At 45.0% G+C, this 25,572-nt stretch overlaps 1 protein-coding gene across 3 annotated transcripts in view; it reads left to right on the forward strand.

The window, feature by feature from the left end:
- LOC139537318 (THO complex subunit 2-like) overlaps positions 1 to 25,572 on the forward strand; it is an 86,754-nt gene that overhangs the window by 56,022 nt on the left and 5,160 nt on the right. For all 3 annotated transcript variants that reach the window (XM_071338486.1, XM_071338488.1, XM_071338489.1), the window contains 12 exons: positions 236 to 511; positions 1,594 to 1,735; positions 2,291 to 2,448; positions 2,586 to 2,714; positions 2,999 to 3,130; positions 7,907 to 8,091; positions 10,274 to 10,449; positions 10,616 to 10,718; positions 13,167 to 13,591; positions 13,722 to 13,780; positions 15,317 to 15,352; positions 18,406 to 18,540. In XM_071338486.1, the coding sequence (XP_071194587.1) occupies positions 236 to 511; positions 1,594 to 1,735; positions 2,291 to 2,448; positions 2,586 to 2,714; positions 2,999 to 3,130; positions 7,907 to 8,091; positions 10,274 to 10,449; positions 10,616 to 10,718; positions 13,167 to 13,591; positions 13,722 to 13,780; positions 15,317 to 15,352; positions 18,406 to 18,540 (1,956 nt within the window). The remainder of the gene's footprint in view (positions 1 to 235; positions 512 to 1,593; positions 1,736 to 2,290; positions 2,449 to 2,585; positions 2,715 to 2,998; positions 3,131 to 7,906; positions 8,092 to 10,273; positions 10,450 to 10,615; positions 10,719 to 13,166; positions 13,592 to 13,721; positions 13,781 to 15,316; positions 15,353 to 18,405; positions 18,541 to 25,572) is intronic.

Consider the following 25,572-nt stretch of genomic DNA (forward strand, 5'->3'; position numbering starts at 1 on the left):
TGAGGAGACCGACTCAGTCAGGTTTTGTGTCTGGGAACAGATCAGACCCACTGTTCTGCTGGGAGTCATGTATAATACAGAACCACAGATCAGGCTGATCCAGGCTGCTGCTCTCACAGCCAGGGAGAATCCGACTGTGTAATCTCCTATACTGAAACATACTGTATATCAATCCGTTTGTGAATCTTACCATGTAAAGGAGACTGTAACTGAGTGTCCCCTCCTCTCTCCCCAGTCTAAGTATGATGAGCTGAAGAAAGCTGAGAAGGGCAACCGGCAGCAGCAGAAGGTCCATAAGTATGTGGCTGCGTGCGAGCTGGTGATGTCGCCGGTGCATGAGGCTGTGGTGTCCCTGCACCCGCCCCGTGTCTGGGACGACCTCCGACCCCAGTTCTACGCCACCTTCTGGTCGCTGACCATGTACGACCTGGCCGTGCCACACAACGCCTACGACCGCGAGGTGAAGAAGCTCCAGGTCCAGGTCAAGGCCATCGAGGAGAACCCTGATGTGGTGAGTCACATCATCAGGGGTGTGTTCATTTAGAGCACACAATGGACAACAGTTGAAAAGGTTTTGCTACGGAAAATGTAAATGAGCATTTCTTATTTAACCATGTAGTGGACAAGTCCAAGTAGTCCCTCCCTGTTTCAGTCCGTTTTCTTCTGTTTGGTGCCTAATGAACAGGACCCCAGGCATCTATCAGACCCCTTGATGACAATACTGCAGCACACAGAGAATTTTCTCATCTTCCAGTTAATCTCTCCCTCATCAATAGCTCATTAAATGCCCTCCAAACACAGTCACACAGTTCATTGTGGTGGAATTGCAATGGTCTCCAATTATCACTTGACTTGGAGAGTTATGATAATTGCACTGTAATTGTATTGTGCTTCAGCTCCAAGTTGTTATTAGTGTTCTCTCTGTGTATGTGTTCACCCCATCTAAGCAGCAGCCTGTCTGTCTTGTGTCTGCTGTCTGTCTGCAGCCCATGAACACACACTAACCAGCCTGTCTGTCTGCAGCCCATGAACACACACTAACCAGTCCGTCTGTCTTGTGTCTGCTGTCTGTCTGCAGCCCATGAACACACACTAACCAGCCTGTCTGTCTGCAGCCCATGAACACACACTAACCAGTCCGTCTGTCTGGTGTCTGCTGTGTGTCTGCAGCCCATGAACACACACTAACCAGTCTGGTGTCTGCTGTGTGTCTGCAGCCCATGAACACACACTAACCAGTCCGTCTGTCTGGTGTCTGCTCTCTGTCTGCAGCCCATGAACACACACTAACCAGCCTGTCTGTCTGGTGTCTGCTGTCTGTCTGCAGCCCATGAACACACACTAACCAGTCCGTCTGTCTGGTGTCTGCTGTCTGTCTGCAGCCCATGAACACACACACTAACCAGTCTGTCTGTCTGGTGTCTGCTGTGTGTCTGCAGCCCATGAACACACACTAACCAGCCTGTCTGTCTGGTGTCTGCAGCCCATGAACACACACTAACCTGTCTGTCTGTCTGGTGTCTGCTGTGTGTCTGCAACCCATGAACACACACTAACCAGCCTGTCTGTCTGGTGTCTTCTGTGTGTCTGCAGCCCATGAACAAGAAGAAGAAGGAGAAGGAGCGCTGCACGGCCCTACAGGAGAAGCTGCAGGAGGAGGAGAAGAAACAGCTGGAGCACGTCCAGAGGGTCCTGCACCGCCTCAAACTGGAGAAGGACAACTGGCTCCTCGCCAGTAAGATTCTCTCTCTCTCACACAAGTCCACACTGCTTACTGCCCCTCACAGCACTCATCCCAGAAGACCCTCCCTCACCCAGCCTCCTCTTCCCATTTAGAGCAGGCTCTGTTGTTGGGACAGTAACACCACAGAACTGCTAAGCCCCCTCAGCTCCCAGGAGGCGCCTCAAAACCAGCCCCATCTTGTTTGTTTTAGCCCAGTTAACAAGCATGACCATGACCGAAGTAATTACATTAATATGGAGTTGTTTGATGTAATGGTGTCATAGTCCGTTTTGGTGGATGTGGGTTATTGGCAGCTGTCAACTCTCCCATTTCATTAACAAACACGTCTGTCATATTTAACGATCTCTTTGTACAGCTAACCCAAGCTAATGACATTTTAAAGGAGTTTGTTTTTGAGCCTTCTCAAATCTTGTTTGAAGAATTAGTGACTCAAAAGATGAGTCATGGGAGTTAGTTGACTGCAATTCTAATTCACTGTTCTTCTCCCATCCTCCTTTTTATAAATACTTTTCCTCTCTCCCTCCCTCTCTTTTCTCCCTCGTTCAGAATCCACCAAGAATGAGACCATCACTAAGTTCCTGCAGCTGTGTCTGTTCCCTCGCTGTATCTTCTCTGCCATCGACGCTGTGTACTGCGCCCGCTTTGTGGAGCTGGTGCACCAGCAGAAGGCTCCCAACTTCTGCACCCTGCTCTGCTATGACCGGGTGAGACATCTCTGTCCCCTTTCTGCCTCTTTGCCCTCTACTGTCTCTGGTTGTCACATGTTATTATACCATGGGATTTTCAGCACTTCATTACTCTGTCCTGACCTCCTAACTGTGTTGCGTGGTCTTCCCTGCAGGTGTTCTCTGACATCATCTACACGGTGGCCAGCTGCACAGAGAACGAGTCGCGGCGCTATGGACGTTTCCTGTGCTGCATGCTGGAGACTGTGACCCGCTGGCACAGCGACCGTGCTGTCTACGAGAAGGTACCCACTACTCACCTCTCGCTCTCTTACTCACTCTCTCTCTCACACACTACATCTTCTCAGATCTCAAGTGCATAGGGTATCGGCCTCCTAGGGCATAGGAGTTGATTTGAGGCTGGGCAACATTATCTACTGATATTACTAACATTCACACAAGTGTGGAAGCTGTGCAATGCAAATGGAACCATTGTTAACACTTCATCTTGTCTGTGTGTTGTCCCCTCTTCATCTTGTCTGTGTGTTGTCCCCTCTTCATCTTGTCTGTGTGTTGTCCCCTCTTCAAGGAGTGTGGTAACTACCCAGGCTTCCTGACCATCTTCAGAGCCACAGGCTTCGACGGAGGGAACAAAGCCGACCAGCTGGACTATGAGAACTTCAGACACGTGGTGCACAAATGGCACTACAAGCTGACTAAAGTGAGTTCCTCCTTTTGTTTCAAAGCCTTCTGAAGAAGTCAATCTGGTCTATTTGTCTTATTAACTGCTATTCATTTAGCAACACGCATGCCCCTCCAACCTGAGGAGCTGTCTTTCAGCCATCTATTTACTGTGTGTGATGGATGCAAAATCCACTTGTCACCTAAATCTTGCTGGATTGATTGCTTTCATTTTACTCCTACTACTCTTTCATACTCTTGTTTGTGCCTGTCGTTTTTTCCCGTTAATGTTACGACTGCCAAAATGTTTGTAATGACCTGTCAAACACATGCCGGTAATGGCTGAAATGGGCTCAACGGAATGCGTTGTCTTTCTGTAACATCTATAAGAATGCTGAAGCTTTGTCTGGGATTTAACGCATCGTGTCGACAATTGCATCACAAGAAAGATCCCTTTATTTTGATGGCTGTTTATTTATTGTGGAATTGAAAAAAGTACTAATTTAATACAGTTGACATGTTTACAAGTTAGATGCGCAGAAATGAAAGCAACTTTGAATATGAACACTTGGATTATAGGGATATTATCAAGGGAAAGGGGGATACCTAGTCAGTTGTACAACGGAATGCATTTAACTGAAATGTGCCTCACGTATTTAACCCAACCCCTCTGAATCAGAGCAGTGCAGGGGGCTGCCTCAATCGACGTCCACATCATCGGCACCCGGGGAGCAGTTGTTGTTGGAGGTTAACTGCCTTGCTCAAGGGCAGAACGCCAGATTTTTCTACCTTGCCGGCAAGGGGGACCTTTCAGTTACTGGCCCAACGCTCTTAACCGCTAGGCTACCTACCACCCTAGGCTACCTTATGTCTGATCTCACAATGTAAAGTATGCATAGATGGGTGTAATCTAGAGCCAAGCCTGTTGATTTTTAATCTGAGGGTACCCTGCTATTGAAACACTTGTGTTATGCAACAGAAGGTGACAACAACAGTAGTGCTGATGCGGTGACTGTATTACTGCAACACTGGCAGTCACGAGTCATGACTGCAGTCAAATTCCCTGTGACCATTGGTCAAGGTAATCCCAATCCAAAACTGTGCAAATGAATGGCCCTGATGAGTAGCCTAACAAACTTGCTAATGGCCCTCTAATGGCCTGGTACTCAGCACTCTATTGTCCCTTTATTCACTCTCTAAACACTTCATGATTGAATTTGGGAGGCATAAGGCGATGCCGTACGGAGCTCGATTTGTCCTCTGCAAGCCTCCGGAGGCTCCACAATTGCATCAAACCCTCCGTACGGAGCCTCCGGTTTGCATTCCCGGAGCAAGCATAAATTGGCTTTTAGACACGGGAGGCTTGAGCAGGCTCGGAGGGAGAGACCGTAACCACTTATCTCGCACTAAACTAACTTCTTGCTAGTTATTTATCATCCCATCCGATTACATAGTACCTGTCTTTTATTTTTACTTTTTTTTCACCTTTATTTAACCAGGTAGGCTAGTTGAGAACAAGTTCTCATTTACAACTGCGACCTGGCCAAGATAAAGCAAAGCAGTTCGACACATACAACATACAACCACACAGAGTTACACATGGAATAAACAAACATACAGTCAATAATAAAGTAGAAAAAAGTCTATATACAATGTGAGCAAATGAGGTAGAATAAGGGAGGTAAGGCAATAAATAGGCCATGGTGGCGAAGTAATTACAATATAGCAATTAAACACTGGAATGGTAGATGTGCAAGTAGAGATACTGGGGTGCAAAGGAGCAAGATAAATAAATAAATACTGTATGGGGATGAGGTAGTTGGATGGGCGATTTACAGATGGGCTATGTACAGGTGCAGTGATCTGTGAGCTGCTCTGACATCTGGTGCTTAAAGCTAGTGAGTCTCCAGCTTCAGTGATTTTTGCAATTCGTTCCAGTCATTGGCAGCAGAGAACTGGAAGGAAAGGCGTCCAAAGGAAGATTTGGCTTTGGGGGTGACCAGTGAGATATACCTGCTGGAGCGTGTGCTACGGGTGGATGCTGCTATGGTGACCAGTGAGCTGAGATAAGGCGGGGCTTTACCTAGCGTAGACTTGTAGATGACCTGGAGCCGGTGGGTTTGGCGACGAGTATGAAGCGAGGGCCAGCCAACGAGAGTGTACAGGTCGCAGTGGTGGGTAGTATATGGGGCTTTGGTGACAAAACGGATGGCACTGTGATAGACTGCATCCAATTTGTTGAGTAGAGTGTTGGAGGCTGTTTTATAAATGACATCGCCAAAGTCGAGGATCGGTAGGATGGTCAGTTTTACGAGGGTAAGTGAAGGATGCTTTGTTGCGAAATAGGAAGCCGATTCTAGATTTAATTTTGGATTGGAGATGCTTAATGTGAGTCTGGAAGGAGAGTTTACAGTCTAACCAGACACCTAGGTATTTGTAGTTGTCCACATATTCTAAGTCAGAACCGTCCAGAGTAGTGATGCAGGATGGGCAGGCAGGTGCGGGCAGCGATCAGTTGAAGAGCATGCATTTAGTTTTACTTGCATTTAAGAGCAGTTGGAGGCCACGGAAGGAGAGTTGTATGGCATTGAAGCTTGTCTGGAGGTGAGGTAACACAGTGTCCAAACAAGGGCCAGAGGTATACTGAATGGTGTCATCTGCGTAGAGGTAGATCAGAGAATCACCAGCAGCAAGAACGTCATCATTGATGTATACAGAGAAGAGAGTCGGCCCGAGAATTGAACCCTGTGACACCCCCATAGAGACTGCCAGAGGTCCGGACAACTGGCCCTCCGATTTGACACACTGAACTCTTTCAGAGAAGTAGTTGGTGAACCAGGCGAGGCAGTCATTTGAGAAACTAAGGCTGTTGAGTCTGCTGATAAGAATATGGGGATTGACAGTCGAAAGCCTTGGCCAGGTCGATGAATACGGCTGCACAGTAATGTCTCTTATCGATGGCGGTTATGATATCGTCTTGACTGTATCAAACCCGAGAGAAGTTAGCTAATTGAGGCTAGCCATCCCGTTACTGTGCTTCTCACCGTCGTACAGTGAGTCTCCACACAGATTGTAGTGTAAATAGCAGCCTACCTGTTGGCTTTAGGTTGTTGTAGCTTTTCTTTCTCATTTCACTTTTTAATTCTGTCTTCCATTGATTCGATACCCCGTAACTTTCTTGCTATACAAGCAGCAATGTAGTTGTCTCTCTCTCCCCACTGGAAGGATCAGAGTGCAGCCCTTATGTTTTCATTTCTAAGACATTCCCAGGTTTATAGGCCTATCACAACTAAATAAATAATATGTTTTATTGTGATGGCTATATTAAATGGATTTATTCCACTTTTTAAAATGTAGATGCTCCATGGGGCTGACAGGTAGCCTAGTGGTTGAAGCGTTGGATTTGGCAGGTAGCCTAGTGCTTTGAGCGTTGGACTAGGCAGGTAGCCTAGTGCTTTGAGCGTTGGACTAGGCAGGTAGCCTAGTGCTTGGAGCGTTGGACTAGGCAGGTAGCCTAGTGCTTGGAGCGTTGGACTAGGCAGGTAGCCTAGTGCTTGGAGCGTTGGACTAGGCAGGTAGCCTAGTGCTTGGAGCGTTGGACTAGGCAGGTAGCCTAGTGCTTTGAGCGTTGGACTAGGCAGGTAGCCTAGTGCTTGGAGCGTTGGACTAGGCAGGTAGCCTAGTGTTTGGAGCGTTGGACTAGGCAGGTAGCCTAGTGTTTGGAGCGTTGGACTAGGCAGGTAGCCTAGTGCTTGGAGCGTTGGACTAGGCAGGTAGCCTAGTGTTTGGAGCGTTGGACTAGGCAGGTAGCCTAGTGCTTGGAGCGTTGGACTAGGCAGGTAGCCTAGTGCTTGGAGCGTTGGACCATTAACTGAAAGGTTGCAAGATCGAATCCCCGAGCTGACAAGGTAAAAATCTGTCGTTCTGACCATGAACAAGGCAGTGTTCCTAGGCCGTCATTGTAAATAAGAATTTGTTCTTAACTGACTTGCCTAGTTAAAAAAGAAATGCCTATTTATTTATTTTTAAAGGTGGGCCAAACATGTTTGTTAATTAACGGTAAATTACCGTGAGACTGGTAACAATTTGCATGACAATTATCGTATGACAATTTCTTGACTACCACATCCCAGTAATTACTGTAATAACAGTCATTAATGAGTCAGTCTAGACGCCGCAGGTGAGTGCAGGTAGGCCTAGATGGAGCACGTTTGTTGGTCGTTGCTCCCTATTCCACCCCTTTATGTTAATGTTTCATATATGTAAATACACCCGGTGTATTTATGAAAATGAGGCACATATAATTGTCTTTATTTTAACACAAAATATATATTTTTAATCCTGATACTATTAAAAAATGTATATGAGTGCATTCTAAGAAAAGTAAGGTGAAATTTGACAATAAATAGAATACCATGAATTCCCACCAAACTCCAATCATTATTTGTCCGTGTCAGTACAATGTCTTATGTGCTATAATTTAGTCAATATCTGATGGATTTTAAACAGTCTAAAAGTTTGCAGTCTCATCATCCATTGTCCAACTGTTGCATTTATTATAATTGTTTTTTTAAACCTTTTAACAATTTTGATGACTGTTGCTAATTAATTTACTACCATTGTTCAGAATGTAATACTTTAATTGAAAAATAAACGTAACAAACGATGCTAGCAGGAAGTTGTACCCGCTCTGAGTGAGAAGCTCCTGAAACATGAAGACTCCTGTCTCCTCTGTATGTACAGTATAATCAGAGGTCAGTGGATTATGTGGATGCAGCAGTAACAATATACCCCTCGCTCCCTCTGTGCCCTCCAGGCATCAGTCCACTGCTTGGAGACGGGGGAGTACACCCACATCCGGAACATCCTCATCGTGCTGACCAAGATCCTGCCTTGTTACCCCAAAGTGCTGAACCTGGGCCAGGCGCTGGAGTGCCGCGTCCACAAGATCTGTCTGGAGGAGAAGGAGAAGAGGCCAGACCTCTATGCGTTGGCTATGGGGTAACACAGAGTCCACCAGCCATGTTGTTTCCAGTGCAGCACAGTCAGACAGTTCACTAGCATTGTGGGGTTTTAGTTTATTGTGGGGTGCAAGTGGCAAGCGTTTTGCTGTTAGGTTTGTTGTGTAGCTAGTACCCACAAAGGGTGGTGTTAAATAGAGGTGTGTACTTTTAACTACAGGGATATAGATGACGTGGTATTGGATGAATTATTGTTAGGGAAGGTTTAGTTGCACTTTTATCCAGATGTTATTTACAATGGGAAGTACTTGTTGTGGATTATCTAAACAGAGTTTTGAGACCAGATAAGTGATCTAGGTACTTTGTCTTGAGGTCAGTAGTAGAGGATGAGGCTTAATGGGACTCAATTGGTCACGTGATGCTGCTGTAAAGCACTGGAGACAGATAAAACAATCCTCTACAAAGCTTTATGGGATGTACCTGTCAAATCCTCACTTAGAGACACACACGGGTCCCGTGTATATTTGTGTGTGTGTGTGTGTGTGTTTGGAAAATGTGGCACCGGCCATTTGACGGCAACATTTTAATTTGCATTGGGTGCGTAACCTGATTAGGGTTTCCACCTACAGCGCTCAGAATGACAGAAATCACCTTTTAGAATATGGTCATTCATATTAACAGAACATGCAAGTCGAGGATGCAACGATGTGCTGTCCTTCTTACTGAATTCTGATGTGTACTTTGAACATGTTAGAATAACTGTCCACATTTACTTTTCATCAGCCAATAAGATAAGTACCGGTAACAAACAGCAAAATCATTAGCCTATATCAATCTATTTTCATAGAAAAGTTTAGGCTGCCTATTCTGTTGGTCAGCTTGTCGAGAAAGAAATTGCAAGTTTCAAACAGTCTCTGTAACAGTTGTGGGACGATAGATCCCAGATTCATACAACCAGTAGGCCCTAGGCTACATAAAAAGATGTTAAAAAGCAATGAGTCTGATGCAACAGATCAGAACGTTTAGCTTAAAATATGAATAAACTATTATTTCTTCACATTATCAGCGCATCCATGCTCACAAGGCAGTAGGCTACGCACAAATGTTTGTTCTATACTGCAATTAGCGGGAAAACACTGTTGTCAAAAGGGCACTGCACATGTGAGCGGTTTCATATGACAGAGATGAAAATATCTGTTTGAAATTTAGAAAGAGAGGAGATCTAATAGCCTACTTTGAAGCGAGGTAAGACATGGCTCATATCAAAACGTTCAGGTTTCAAACAATGAAGTATGTTTTCAAAATGCGTACTACCTCCAGCTCATTGCAAATTTGTGTGTGATGCGCTGATGAAGCCTGCCTGCCTTTGCAGTTTGATGTTGCGTAAAAAAAAAAATTGAACTCGGACTTCTGACTTTCAGTGTGTTCAAGACAACTGGGAAAATAAAATCTTTTGAACGGTCGTTCAACTCGGGCCTCTTTCTTGAGCTCCGACTTTCCGACCTGAAGATTGCTGGCGTCATGATTTGACCTTGTATTTTTCCAGAGTTCCCAGTTGTCTTGAAAGCAGCACAAGATGCTGTAGCAGCAGCTCTTCCGCTGTCTGACAGAACTTCCACTCAAAGCCTCTATCTGTATGTTGTACACATGTGATAAGATACATAATGAATATACTGTACACACGCGCCAATTTCATTCCACTAAATTATGCAAATGAACCTATAGACCGATAATCATGACCAGTCAAATGTATTTCCATCAATTAATAGGCTAAAAAGCTTTCCTTTGTAATGGGATTTATTTTTTTCGGACAATTGGCTAGCACCAATTTTATTTATTGTGTTTTCAAATGTTGTATTAGATAAAAGCTGGCCATTACCGGCTAACGGAAACCCTGGTGTGTGTGTGTGTGTGTGTGTGTGTGTGTGTGTGTGTGTGTGTGTGTGTGTGTGTGTGTGTGTGTGTGTGTGTGTGTGTGTGTGTGTGTGTGTGTGTGTGTGTGTGTGTGTGTGTGTGTGTGTGTGTGTGTGTGTGTGTGTGTGTGTGTGTGTGTGTGTGTGTGTGAGAGAAAGTGGAAAGATATTATCTTATTAATTGCTTAGGTGGGAGTGTTGTGTTTCTGTGCTGTGTCTATGGGAGTTTTAGTTTGGCATGTGTATGGGGTGTGATGCTGTGTGATTGCCCTGCCTGTACCTTGTGTAAACTCTCCATGCATCTTACAGCTATTCTGGCCAGTTGAAAGGCAGGAAGGTGCACATGGTCCCTGAGAATGAGTTCCACCACAAGGAGCAGCCGGTGCGTAGCGCCACCACTGCCAGCCAGCTGAACGGCCCTGGCACCACAGCCAAGCCTGCCACCAACGCCAGCAAGACGGAGGAGGGAGCCTGCGAGGACGCTGGTGAGTGGGTCTTCCCTTCTGTCACAAGATAAGCTGAAGGGGAAATATTAGAACCCCCCCCCCCCCCCCCCCCCCGACAGGTGTTATAGTTTGAATTAGCATGGGGACTTTTGTTTTATTGAAAGGGCCATTGTGTTCATGCTGTTGCTGCTTTGTGTTTTGGTAGACCGATCCAAGGATAAATCTCAGGGGGCGGCGAAGCCAGTGAACAAAGCCAACAGCACAGCGGCCAAAGTGACCACAAGCAATGGGAATGGTGCTCCTAACAGGTAAGCATGGAGGCTAGCCAACAGAAGCGAACAGTGCTGGGAAACAACTATATTTATTTACTTGTTCTCAACTATTACACTATTGCTCATTAATAAGTTAAAAAAAGGAGAGAAAAAAGAAAGCTGAATAAGATAATCAATTGTTTGAATATTAATCAGTCAGTGAATCCCCAGACTGGAATCTAACAGCACTTTTAACTGGTGGATATTGTTAGGTTCTAAATGAATCTTGTAAAATTTCACAGACAGTTGGTGAAGCTCAAACCAAGTATATATTCACCCATTGGGTCATTCAGCTACACAGACAAAGACATATTTCCACCGGTGGTAGTATATACAGTGGGGCAAAAAAGTATTTAGTCAGCCACCAATTGTGCAAGTTCTCCCACTTAAAAAGATGAGAGAGGCCTGTAATTTTCATCATAGGTACACTTCAACTATGACAGACAAAATGAGAAACAAAAATCCAGAAAATCACATTGTAGGATTTTTAATGAGTTTATTTGCAAATTATGGTGGAAAATAAGTATTTGGTCACCTACAAACAAGCAAGATTTCTGGCTCTCACAGACCTGTAACTTCTTCTTTAAGAGGCTCCTCTGTCCTCCACTCGTTACCTGTATTAATGGCACCTGTTTGAACTTGTTATCAGTATAAAAGACACCTGTCCACAACCTCAAACAGTCACACTCCAAACTCCACTATGGCCAAGACCAAAGAGCTGTCAAAGGACACCAGAAACAAAATTGTAGACCTGCACCAGGCTGGGAAGACTGAATCTGCAATAGGTAAGCAGCTTGGTTTGAAGAAATCAACTGTGGGAGAAATTATTAGGAAATGGAAGACATACAAGACCACTGATAATCTCCCTCGATCTGGGGCTCCACGCAAGATCTCACCCCGTGGGGTCAAAATGATCACAAGAACGGTGAGCAAAAATCCCAGAACCACACGGGGGGACCTGGTGAATGACCTGCAGAGAGCTGGGACCAAAGTAACAAAGCCTACCATCAGTAACACACTACGGCGCCAGGGACTCAAATCCTGCAGTGCCAGACGTGTCCCCCTGCTTAAGCCAGTACATGTCCAGGCCCGTCTGAAGTTTGCTAGAGAGCATTTGGATGATCCAGAAGAAGATTGGGAGAATGTCATATGGTCAGATGAAACCAAAATATAACTTTTTGGTAAAAACTCAACTCGTTGTGTTTGGAGGACAAAGAATGCTGAGTTGCATCCAAAGAACACCATACCTACTGTGAAGCATGGGGGTGGAAACATCATGCTTTGGGGCTGTTTTTCTGCAAAGGGACCAGGACGACTGATCCGTGTAAAGGAAAGAATGAATGGGCAATGTATCGTGAGATTTTGAGTGAAAACCTCCTTCCATCAGCAAGGGCATTGAAGATTAAACGTGGCTGGGTCTTTCAGCATGACAATGATCCCAAACACACCGCCCGGGCAACGAAGGAGTGGCTTCGTAAGAAGCATTTCAAGGTCCTGGAGTGGCCTAGCCAGTCTCCAGATCTCAACCCCATAGAAAATCTTTGGAGGGAGTTGAAAGTCCGTGTTGCCCAGCAACAGCCCCAAAACATCACTGCTCTAGAGGAGATCTGCATGGAGGAATGGGCCAAAATACCAGCAACAGTGTGTGAAAACCTTGTGAAGACTTACAGAAAACATTTGACCTCTGTCATTGCCAACAAAGGGTATATAACAAAGTATTGAGATAAACTTTTGTTATTGACCAAATTAAAAATCCTACAATGTGATTTTCTGGATTTTTATTTTTCTAATTTTGTCTGTCATAGTTGAAGTGTACCTATGATGAAAATTACAGGCCTCTCTCATCTTTTTAAGTGGGAGAACTTGCACAATTGGTGGCTGACTAAATACTTTTTTGCACCACTGTATATGTCCCAATTTGAGTGGAGTCTCCCCCTTCTCTCTAAACATTACATATTTATTACTAGGCAGGAAGTTAAGTGATGCAGGAAATAAACTGTTCCTTCTCCCTTAATGTGACCTGACCTCGGCCCCCCATTCCTCACTAAACCACATCTCTCCATCAGTGCCTGCCAACATGTGATTGCCTTTCCTTTACTCAGTACATTCCATCTTAATTGCCTCCACCATATACATTCTTCCTACAGATATTAACTTCTGGTGTAGAAACCAGACTATGGCACTCAATATTTCAATAGGATAGATACCTGATAATTAACAATATTTAAAGTTTAGGAGTCAGAACCCAGAACCCATCAATAGGTATTAAAGAAAGAAGGACTCTGTATGATTCTATCCAGGTATTAAAGAAGGACTCTATGATTTTTTCCCCTCTAAGTGTAGGGGAAGAGGAAGTTGAATCAGTCTCAGCTTTTGCTTATCTGTACATCATTGCATGTTGTCAATGTTGAACTCTGAACAATGTCCATTCTGTTTCCCTCGCAGCACCAAAGCCATCAAAGAGAGGGATGACAAAGAAAAGAGCGGGAAGGAGAAAAAAGAGAAGAAGGAGAAGACTCCAGGCAGCACTCCAGAGACGAAGGGGGAGAGCCGGCGGGAGAAGCAGAGGGACGAGAGGGGAGCAGCCAGCAAGGAGGAGCGGGCGCCACGCGAGGGTAAGGAGAAGACGCCCAAGGCAGACCGGGACAAGCAGAAGGCGGAGGAGAAGAGCAGCAAAGAGGACAACAAAGCCAAGGCCGGCAACGGAGAGCCCAAGGAGCTGTCCAGGGAGCGAGACACTGGAGCCAAGGAGTCCAAGACTAAGGAGAAGGGAGGAGACCAGAGTAAGGAGAAGGGAGGAGACAGGAGTGCTGTGTCCGGGTCCCTCAAGTCTCCAGTTCCCCGATCTGAATCTGCTGAATCTGAGAGGGGTAAGCAGCCTGACCGCCAACACTGGCTCTGCACTTATACTGTTTCTGCTGATTGTCAGTGGGTAATCACAGCTACTAGTTTGAATGTTGAAATGAGAACTCAATTTAATCCTCTTGTTGTTTTTTTTAGATCACAAAAGGCGAAAAGTCGATACCCACTCTTCACCATCCCACTCTTCCTCTGTTAAGGTTAGTATGGCCTGAGGAAAGCTGAGCCCGTGTTTCTTCCCTTTCCGCCGGAGCGTTCCCAACTGTTGCGTGTTCCATCGGCCCTCAAGATCACCGAGGAGAGTTCTCATACACACAGGAAAGCCCCGTCTGGCATCCCCTTCGTAAACCATGGGAGTTTGGAAAGAATTCCATTTGGACTTTTCCTTAATATATTTCCTGATTGGGGATAATCATCAAGGACTTAGCCAAGAGAATAATGTATATATCGATTATTTGAAATATAAATTTATTTTAATGTGAAGGAAAGCAGTAAAAGTGCCTTGGAGAAGAGAGGAATTTTTGTGTTTCTATATTCCCCACCCTTTTTCTCTTTTTGAGAGCAATATTTTTCGTCAAGTAAAATTGCTTCCAAAGTCATGAGATTTTTCTTTTTTTTGCTGGCAAAGCTGAGAAGAAGATTTATTTAGATTTTTCCCCGTGTAAGATCCCCTGGTATTTTTCCCGTTCAAAATGGCACCCAAGATTAAGAGTTTTTCCCCCCCATTTTCTGCAAGCTGAGAAGATTTCTTGGTTGAAATGGCGTGACGTGTTTTTCTTTTCCTTTGAATCTGCGGGAATCCAGCGGGGGGGCTGAGTCCGGAGTCGCACAGTGTCTTCAGAAGAAGTCTCAGTAGCTGCTGTTCGCTCTGATCTGTTAAAACAGCCCGCATGCAGCCTCAGTCTGTACCTACGCAGTCTGTACCTACGCTTCCACTCAAGATGTGTATGCAGTCAGTCGCTCCTGTGGCCCCCCCCCCTACAACCACCAACCTCCCCCCACCTCAACACCCCTCAGCACCTTGTCGCACGCGCAGTGGGAACCCCAGGCACCACCAGCACCCAGGCCCACAGAGAGCAAGAGAGAAGAGCCAGAGCCTCAGTTTTGCACCAGCCAAAAGTACAGGAGGAAAATAAAGCCTGCCTACCGTCACAGAAAGTACGAGAGGGAGAGAGAAAGTGTGGGCGAAGCCTTCTGGATCTGCTGGAGCGTTGCCTAAACCGCTTGAAGCTTGTGATAGGTCTTAATGTTTACTACCAACCAGAGAGATAGGCTCCCTGTGTCTTATCCATTCTCAACTGTAAGTGACAACAACAGAGTGCTAAAACCTAGGAGAGCAGAGCACACATGAAATTCAATTCATTTGTCAGATACACACACTCAGTTCAGTTGTTTTGTAGTTTTACACCACATGCACTATAAACAGTGTTCTGTAGGCCTCTTTGAGATGCTGCATTTAATTCCAGACAATTTTTTGTAGAAAAAAAATCACACACACTTTCATCTCACTTCTCAGGGTTTTTCTAATATAAAGCTGATGAGATGACCCCTGTTAAAGATAAATGAACTCTCCTCTCTGTTAATAACCTTGTGAAAGCCTTAGTCCTTGAAGGTCAAGGGGGAAGGAAGTGTGACGTCGGTCCGTCCAGCCCCTGAAACCCCCGTCCTCCTGACTCTCCTGACCTGCTGTCTGACAACCCCCCCAGCTCATCTGTCATCTCCATTCATTCCTACAGGACAATAGCAACGAACCCAAGGACTCTGCATCCAAGGTTTGGACTCCTCCTAAACATTACTCTATCACTATTCACCTTGACTGTTATCTTCATTCTCTTTCTCCAAGTGCCATGAGGAGGGGGTCAGTTAGAAGGACTTTGATGATTACACTTATTGAATGTGAAAATGTACCATTTTGCAGACAGTGTCCAAATAAATCTGACTTGCATAAGAAGTCATTGCTGAATAGTGAAACCTGAGATATCACCTTAGATCAGGCTTGCCTGTTTAAGTCCACTCTGTACCAGGCAGCCAGACCTCCACACTAAATGTTGATGTGTTCAGTGTAGTCATGGGAAAGATTAGAGAGGCTGTCCAGGACGGCAGACTGTTGTATGAAAAGGTCCTGATTGTGCCACCGGGGAGAAGAGACGGGGAAAGGGCAGAGTTTTAAGCAGGCGGCATTTCTTCCTCTGCCTGTGATCACCTTCTAAGGCCGTCTCTGATGCCTGCCCAGGCGGAGGCTCATTAGCTATGCGTGTGATGTGCTGTGAAAACACTGAGAAAAAGAGTAATCCTCTATTGAGCCCACATTACGGACCTGTCTCTCTAGTTCTCTCTCTCACACGCCTTCATCCACCCGCCTCTGTTCCATATTGATTTCTGATAGACGTTTAAAGCAAAACATTAATTGTCTTTATTAAACTCTAGGTTTTTTGAGCTTGTTTTAAGACCGAAGCATGCCATTCCTTTTCAGCACCTAAACCCCTATAAGCCTTAGTCCATATGTATTGGGTTCTTCTCACATCAGTAGCCATAGCTCAGTTGTTCCTCTGTCTAGATTCTCCCTCTCTCCCCCTGCAGACAGAGCTAGAGATGGTCAGATGAATCATTCATACAGCAGGTACATGGTTGGCTTGTTAAATTTGTATCGAGTTAGACAGCAGCACAGATAGCAGTGCTCTGCTGTCAGTGGACAGTGCTAGTCTGCTATTTTGATCTACCGCCCACGGTCCAGACTCACATCCCCGTTCTACATGGTTCACTGTGAAGTTATTGGGATGATGTTAATGCTCTCTTGATAGAGCTGCAGTCACTGCTGACCTGGTTATTGAGGAGGGAGATGTTTGGTGTTTGTTTGGGGTCTGAATACTGATGATGATAGACCTTACTTCTCCTCTGACCACCGAGTTAGAGATAGAGTTTAACTTTGACACTACAATCTTGTTAAAATGTTCCTGATGTTCCATTGTACTACACTGAACAAAAACATAAACGCAACATGTAAAGTGTTGGTCTCATGTTTAATGAGCTGAAATAAAAGGCACCAGAAATGTTACATACGAACAAAAAGTTTTCTCAATTTCTCACCTGAGAGGTGTGGTTTATCAAGAAGCTGATTAAACAGCATGATTATTACACAGATGCACCTTGTGTAACCGAAAGGTTGCTGGATCGCATCTCCGAGCTGACAAGGTAAAAATCTGTCGTTCTGCTCCTGAGCAAGGCTGTTAACCCACTGTTCCCCGGCCGCCGAAGACGTGGATGTTGATTAAGGTACCCCCCCCGCACCTCTGATTCAGAGGGGTTGGGTTAAATGCGAAAGACACATTTCAGTTGAAGGCATTGTTGTACAACTGACTAGGTATCCACCTTTCCCCTTTGCTGGGGACAATAAAATGCCACTGTAAAAGGTGCAGTTTTGTCAACAACACAATTCCACAGATATCTGAAGATTTGAGGGAGTGTGCATTTGGCATGCTGACTACAGGAATGTCCACCAGAACTTTTGCCAGCAAATTAAAGGTTAATTTCTCAACCGTAAGCTGCCTCCAACATCGTTTTAGAGAATTTGGCAGTACATCCAACCAGCCTCACCACCACAGACCACGTGTAACCACGCCAGCCCAGGACTTCCACATCTGGCCTCTTCACCTGCGGGATCATCTGAGACCAGCCACTCAGACAGCTGATGAAACTGTGGGTTTGCAATACTGAAGAATTTCTGCACAAACTGTCAGAAACTGTCTCAGGGAAGCTCATCTGAGTGCTCGTCGTCCTCACCAGGGTCTTGAACTGACTACAGTTCGGCTTCATAACCGACTTCAGTGGGCAAATACTCACCTTTGATGGTCACTGGCACACTGGAGAAGTGTGCTCTTCACGGATGAATCCCGGTTTCAACTGTACTGGGCAGATGGCAGACAGGGTGTATGGCGTCGTGTGGGTGAGCGGTTTGTTGATGTCAACGTTGTGATCAGAGTGCCCCATGGTGGCAGTGGGGTTATGGTATGGGCAGGCATAAGCTACGGACAACGAACACAATTAGCATTTTTTCGATGGCGATTTGAATGCACAGAGATACCATGACGAGATTCTGAGGCCCATTGTCGTGCCATTCATCTGCTGCCATCACCTCATATTTCAGCATGATGCAAGGCCCCATGTCGCAAAGATCTGTACTCAATTCCTGGATGCTGAAAATTTCCCAGTTCTTCCGTGGCCTCCATACTCAACAGACATGTCACCCATTGAGCATGTTTGGGATGCTCTGGAGCAACGCTGTACGACAGCGTGTTCCAGTTCCCGGCAATATCCAGCAACTTTGTACAGCCATTGAAGAAGAGTGGGACAACATTCCACAGGCCACAGTCAACAGCCTGATCAACTCTATGCAAAGGAGATGTGTCGCACTGCATGAGGCAAATGGTGGTCACACCAGATACTGACTAGTTATCTGATCTACGCCCCTACCTTTTTTAAAGATATCTTATCAATTTATTTAAAATGACTGATTTCCTTATATTAACTATAACTTTTTCTATGCGTTTCCTAGTGATTTTCCTCCAGGAACGGTCAGCCACCTAGCGGTTCATTTATATGATCAGCAACACATAGTATGTACAGGGTCTGCCTCGGCATATGGACTTATATTTTAAAGTTATTGGCTTGCTAATAGGCACACACACACTGAGGAGAACAGGCAGATTTCAGCACACACATTTCAAGGTATCCTCCAGTAAATGCACAATGCCATACAATGTATATAAAAATATATATATATAATATATTTTAGTCTGTATTTGATTTGTATGCTCATTCCTTACAGCACCACATCACCTACAATTCGGTCGCGCGGTCCAAGAGCAGAGAGAGGGAGACGGACAAGAAAGAGTCAGAGAATACCCGGGGCCGTTCCAAAGAGAAGAAGACCGAAGACAAAGACCGAAAGGACAGGAAGAGAGTGAGTATTTGAGAGAGCAAGGGAGAGATTTAAAGGTGGACTTCAATGGGGAAAGGAGTGTTCTTATCTGATATGGTGCTTGCTCTCATCTTGATTTGATATAGAACTTAAAAGCCAACTACTTCTAACTTATATTTTATAGTTTTGCATAGATTGTCAAGACTGGTGAGATTCTTATGGTTGACCGTCCTTAAAGTACCCCCCAGAGGAAGTTGTTGCTGCGATTTTGACTTAATTTCCTGTCCTAGAGAGTTTAGGTTCCACCTCAGAAGAAGTCAGTCCATGCTCATGGTTCTCACAGGGGAAGTGAAATGATGGGCTATAATGACTTGGCTCATGATCATTCGTACCTCAAATGACTTGACTTCAGAAAGTATTCAGACCCCTTGAAAGCCTGAATTTAAAATGGATTAAATGGAGATTTTGTCACTGGTCTACACAATACCCCATGTCAAAGTGGAATTATGTTTTTAGACAGGTTTACGAATTAATAAAAAATGAAAAGTTGAAATGTCTTCAGTCAGTAAGTTTTCAACCCATTTGTTATGGCAAGCCTAAATAAGTTCAGGAGTAAACATTTGCTTAACAAGTTCCATAATAAGTTGCATGGACTCAAGTTGTATGCAATAGTAGTGTTTAACATTATTTAAATGACTACCTTATCTCTGTATCCCACACACATAATTTTCTACCGAGCAGTAAATTTCAAACACAGATTCAACCACAAAAGACCAGGGAGGTTTTCCTATGGTTTGCAAAGGGCACATATTGGTAGATGGATTTTTTTTTAAGCAGACATTGAATATCCCTTTCAGTATGGTGTAGTTATAAACATTACATTTTGGATGGTGTATCAATACAGCCAGTCACTACAAAGATAGACACCCTTCCTAACTCAGTTTCCGGAGAGGAAGGAAACCACTCAGGGATTTCACCATGAGGCCAACATTTTTGGTTTAATGGCTGTGATAGGAGATAGAACATTGTAGTTACTACACAATACTAACATAAATTACAAAGTGAAAAGAAGGAAAAAATATTCCAAAACATGCATCCTGTTTGCAATAAGGCACAAAGTAATACTGCAAAGAAATTAACTTTTTGTCCTGAATACAAAGCGTTATGTTTGGGGCAAATCCAACAACGCATCACTGAGTTACCACTCTTCATATTTTCAAGAATGGTGGTGGGCTGCATCATGTTATGGGTATGCATGTTATCGGCAAGGACTAGGGAGTTTTTTAGGCTTGAAAGAAACGGAATAGAGCTAAGCACAGAGGAAAACCTAGTTCAGTCTGCTTTCCAACAGACATTGGGAGACAAATTCACCTTTCAGCAGGCCAATAACCTAAAACACAAGGCCAAATATACACTGGAATTGCTTACCAAGATGACTTTGAATGTTCCTGTGGCCTAGTTACAGCTTTGACTTAAATTAGCTTGAAAATCTATGGCAAGACTTGACTATGGCTGTCCAAAAATGGTAAATGGAGCTTGACAAATAAAATAAAAACATTTTGAAAAAAAGAATAATAGGGAAATATTGTACAATCCAGGCGTACAAAGCTCTTAGAGACTTAGCCAGAACAGACTCCCAGCTGTAATCGCTGCCAAAGGTGATTCTAACTTGTATTGACTCACGGGGTTGAATAGTTATCTAATCAAGATATATTAGTGTTTTCTATTTTCCTTTTATTAAAAAAAACATGTATTTTTCTCCCACTTTGTAAGACAACAAAATGTGGGGAAAGTAATGGGGTGTGAATACTTTCAGAAGGCACTGTAACTATATGTTCCTTCTTCTTGGTGGCTTTTCATTATCTGTCTGTTCATTATCTGGATAGACACTTATGGTACTATATTTATTTCTAAACTTTCCTAATATTAAGCGCATTGCTTATCTTTACAACAGGAGTATAGCCTACCTGGCTGGTATGAAAATTAACCACGAAAAAAGCGTCCTCCATTCACTATTTAAGTGCAGAGATGACATGTAATTTTTCCTCTGCCCCTGTTTCGAGACAGGTGCTTGATAATGGTCCATTCTAAATCAAAACAAATTTCACACATTATTTAGTAAATGTAAAGACAAGATTAAATCAAGAATAGTGTGATAGGTGACAGTATTAGCCTATCACTTGTGAATTATATATTATCACTTGTGAATGATGCCCAGTTTAAGGCAAGAAGCAATGTATTTTTTTTGCGACTTTTTCGAATCACACTTCATGTAGCCTGTTTTGATAAGGTTTGTATCACAACTAAAGATGCCAAATAACTTCTTAATATTAAGCACATTAATCCGCTTTAAATGGGGTGTAGAGCCTAACTGCAGCGTGTGAGTTTCAAGGTTGTGTAAGATAATTTTCACCATAAAAATGCACCTTTATAATAAAAGCATTACATGCATAATTGCATTTGCGGTCAATTTAGATAATGGTGTTTTACGCTAATTGTTACTTTCGCGCTTATAGCCTACTGCTATCTTGATCCAAGATGGCGTAGCAGTGTAGACGTGTTTTGTTTCGTCCTCTCGTGTACGTTTGTATTTTTCGTATTTCTTGTATATATATATTTCTTTTCATCTATCTCTTTTCGATTTTTAATTCGATTATACCTTCCGGTAACCTACCTCACCCAATGTGATACGGAATCGCTATTATTTTTTAACTTTGGAACACATTCAAGAACCCCCAGTAGCTAACCAGCTAATCAGCTACAAGCTATTTAGTCATTTTTAGCCGCTGCGAGCAGCTTTTACCTTCTGCGCAGACACCAGCCCTGTTATTAGCCTGGATATTACTCACCAATTTACCAATATCGGACTGTCTCTCCACAACAACGCCGGATTCCTGCCGTAATCCCTGAGCCACTACTTCTGATCCTCACAGCTAGCTTGCAGCTAGCACCACTGCCACGAAGCTAGCACCAGTTAGCAAACACAATTCTACAATACCTCTTTCGCCATCGCCATCCGGCTTGGATTCTCTGTCGACACGACCACGTCTGGTCTGCAGACGAATACCCCATCCGCTGTGCCCTCAACCGGCCTCCGTCTGAGCAGACCCCCTCCGTCTGAGCAGACCACCCCCCGGGCTACTAACTTTAAACGCCGCGTGCTAGCGTAGTGGCGGCTTCCCTGCTCCATCTACGGCTGCCCCCTGGACACTGATCACTTGGCTACAAAGCTGATGCCTGCCGGACTGTCCATTAATTCACGGTACTCCATTCTGTTTATTTGTGTTTTATCTGTCGGCTCTGTGTTTTAACTCAGGCTCTGTGTGTAGTTAATCCGACCCTCTCTGCCTAGTCGTCGCCATTTTTACCTGCTGTTGCTGTGTTAGCTGACTAGCTGCTGTTATCTCACCTGTTGTTTTAGCTAGCTCTCCCAATCAAGACCTGCAATCACTTTATGCCTTACTGTATGTCTCTCTCAAATATCAATATGCCTTGTATACTGTTGTTCAGGCTAGTTATCATTGTTTTGGTTTGCAATGGACCCCGTAGTTCCACTCTCCGTACCTCTGATACCTCCTTTGTCCCACCTCCCACACATGCGGTGACCTCACCCATTGAGACCAGCATGTCCAGAGATACAACCTCTTTTATCATCACCCAGTGCCTGGGCTTGCCTCCGCTGTACCCGTGCCCCACCATACCCCTGTCTGCACATTATGCCCAGAATCTATTCTACCACGGCCATAAATCTGCTCCTTTTATTCCTTGTCCCCAACGCTCTAGGCGACCAGTTTTGATAGCCTTTAGCCGCACCCTCATCCTACTACTCCTCTGTTCCTCGGGTGATGTGGAGGTAAACCCAGGCCCTGCATGTCCCCAGGCACCCTCATTTGTTGACTTCTGTGATCAAAAAAGCCTTGGCCTCATGCATGTCAACATCAGAAGCCTCCTCTCTAAGTTTGTCTTACTCACCGCTTTAGCACACTCTGCCAACCCTGATGTCCTTACCGTGTCTGAATCCTGGCTTAGGAAGGCCACCAAAAATTCTGAGATTTCCATACCCAACTATAACACTTTCCGTCAAGATAGAACTGCCAAAGGGGGAGGAGTTGCAATCTACCGCAGAGATAGCCTGCAAAGTTCTGTCATACTTTCCAGGTCTATGCCCAAACAGTTCGAACTTCTAATTTAAAAAATTAATCTCTCCAGAAATAAGTCTCTCACTGTTGCCGCCTGCTACCGACCCCCCTCAGCTCCCAGCTGTGCCCTGGACACCATCTGTGAATTGATCGCTCCCCATCTAGCTTCAGAGTTTGTTCTGTTAGGTGACCTAAACTGGGATATGCTTAACACCCCGGCAGTCCTACAATCTAAGCTAGATGCCCTCAATCTCACACAAATTATCAAGGAACCCACCAGGTACAACCCTAAATCCGTAAACATGGGCACCCTAATAGACATTATCCTGACCAACTTGCCCTCCAAATACACCTCTGCTGTCTTCAATCAAGATCTCAGCGATCACTGCCTCATTGCCTGTATCCGCTACGGGTCCGCGGTCAAACGACCACCCCTCATCACTGTCAAACGCTCCCTAAAACACTTCTGCGAGCAGGCCTTTCTAATCGACCTGGCCCGGGTACCCTGGAAGGATATTGACCTCATCCCGTCAGTTGAGGATGCCTGGTCATTCTTTAAAAGTTACTTCCTCACCATATTAGACAAGCATGCTCCGTTCAAAAAATGCAGAACTAAGAACAGATATAGCCCTTGGTTCACTCCAGACCTGACTGCCCTCGACCAGCACAAAAACATCCTGTGGCAAACTGCAATAGCATCGAAGAGCCCCCGCGATATGCAACTGTTCAGGGAAGTCAGGAACCAATACACGCAGTCAGTCAGGAAAGCAAAGGCCAGCTTTTTCAAGCAGAAATTTGCATCCTGTAGCTCTAACTCCAAAAAGTTCTGGGATACTGTAAAGTCCATGGAGAACAAGAGCACCTCCTCCCAGCTGCCCACTGCACTGAGGCTAGGTAACACGGTCACCACCGATAAATCCGTGATAATCGAAAACTTCAACAAGCATTTCTCAACGGCTGGCCACGCCTTCCTCCTGGCGACTCCAACCTTGGCCAACAGCCCCGCCCCCCCCGCTGCTACTCGCCCAAGCCTCCCCAGCTTCTCCTTTACCCAAATCCAGATAGCAGATGTTCTGAAAGAGCTGCAAAACCTGGACCCATACAAATCAGCTGGGCTTGACAATCTGGACCCCCTATTTCTGAAACTGTCCGCCGCCATTGTCGTACCCCCTATTACCAGCCTGTTCAACCTCTCCTTCGTATCATCTGAGATCCGCAAGGATTGGAAAGCTGCCGCGGTCATCCCCCTCTTCAAAGGGGGAGACACCCTGGACCCAAACTGTTACAGACCTATATCCATCCTGCCCTGCCTATCTAAGGTCTTCGAAAGCCAAGTCAACAAACAGATCACTGACCATCTCGAATCCCACCGTACCTTCTCCGCTGTGCAATCCGGTTTCCGAGCCGGTCACGGGTGTACCTCAGCCACGCTCAAGGTACTAAACGATATCATAACCGCCATCGATAAAAGACAGTACCGTGCAGCCGTCTTCATCGACCTGGCCAAGGCTTTCGACTCTGTCAATCACCATATTCTTATCGGCAGACTCAGTAGCCTCGGTTTTTCTAATGACTGCCTTGCCTGGTTCACCAACTACTTCGCAGACAGAGTTCAGTGTGTCAAATCGGAGGGCATGCTGTCCGGTCCTCTGGCAGTCTCTATGGGGGTACCTCAGGGTTCAATTCTCGGGCCGACTCTTTTCTCTGTATATATCAATGATGTTGCTCTTGCTGCGGGCGATTCCCTGATCCACCTCTACGCAGACGACACCATTCTGTATACTTCTGGCCCTTCCTTGGACATTGTGCTATCTAACCTCCAAACAAGCTTCAATGCCATACAACACTCCTTCCGTGGCCTCCAACTGCTCTTAAACGCTAGTAAAACCAAATGCATGCTTTTCAACCGTTCGCTGCCTGCACCCGCACGCCCGACTAGCATCACCACCCTGGACGGTTCCGACCTAGAATACGTGGACATCTATAAGTACCTAGGTGTCTGGCTAGACTGCAAACTCTCCTTCCAGACTCATATCAAACATCTCCAATCCAAAATCAAATCTAGAGTCGGCTTTCTATTTCGCAACAAAGCCTCCTTCACTCACGCTGCCAAACTTACCCTAGTAAAACTGACTATCCTACCGATCCTCGACTTCGGCGATGTCATCTACAAAATAGCTTCCAATACTCTACTCAGCAAACTGGATGCAGTTTATCACAGTGCCATCCGTTTTGTTACTAAAGCACCTTATACGACCCACCGCTGCGACCTGTATGCCCTAGTCGGCTGGCCCTCGCTACATGTTCGTCGTCAGACCCACTGGCTCCAGGTCATCTACAAGGCTATGCTAGGTAAAGTGCCGCCTTATCTCAGTTCACTGGTCACGATGGCTACACCCACCCGTAGCACGCGCTCCAGCAGGTGTATCTCACTGATCATCCCTAAAGCCAAAACCTCATTTGGACGCCTTTCCTTCCAGTTCTCTGCTGCTTGCGACTGGAACGAATTGCAAAAATCTCTGAAGTTGGAGACTTTTATCTCCCTCAACAACTTTAAACATCTGCTATCCGAGCAGCTAACCGATCGCTGCAGCTGTACATAGTCCATCGGTATATAGCCCACCCAATTTACCTACCTCACCCCCCCATACTGCTTTTATTTATTTACTTTTCTGCTCTTTTGCACACCAGTATCTCTACTTGCACATGATCATCTGATGATTTATCACTCCAGTGTTAATCTGCTAAATTGTAATTATTCGATTTATTGCCTACCTCCTCATGCCTTTTGCACACATTGTATATAGATTCTCTTTTTTTCTACCATGTTATTGACTTGTTTATTGTTTACTCCATGTGTAACTCTGTGTTGTTGTCTGTTCACACTGCTATGCTTTATCTTGGCCAGGTCGCAGTTGAAAATGAGAACTTGTTC

The sequence above is a fragment of the Salvelinus alpinus genome, chromosome 13 (genome assembly GCF_045679555.1).
Source record: "Salvelinus alpinus chromosome 13, SLU_Salpinus.1, whole genome shotgun sequence".
NCBI lineage: Eukaryota > Metazoa > Chordata > Actinopteri > Salmoniformes > Salmonidae > Salvelinus > Salvelinus alpinus.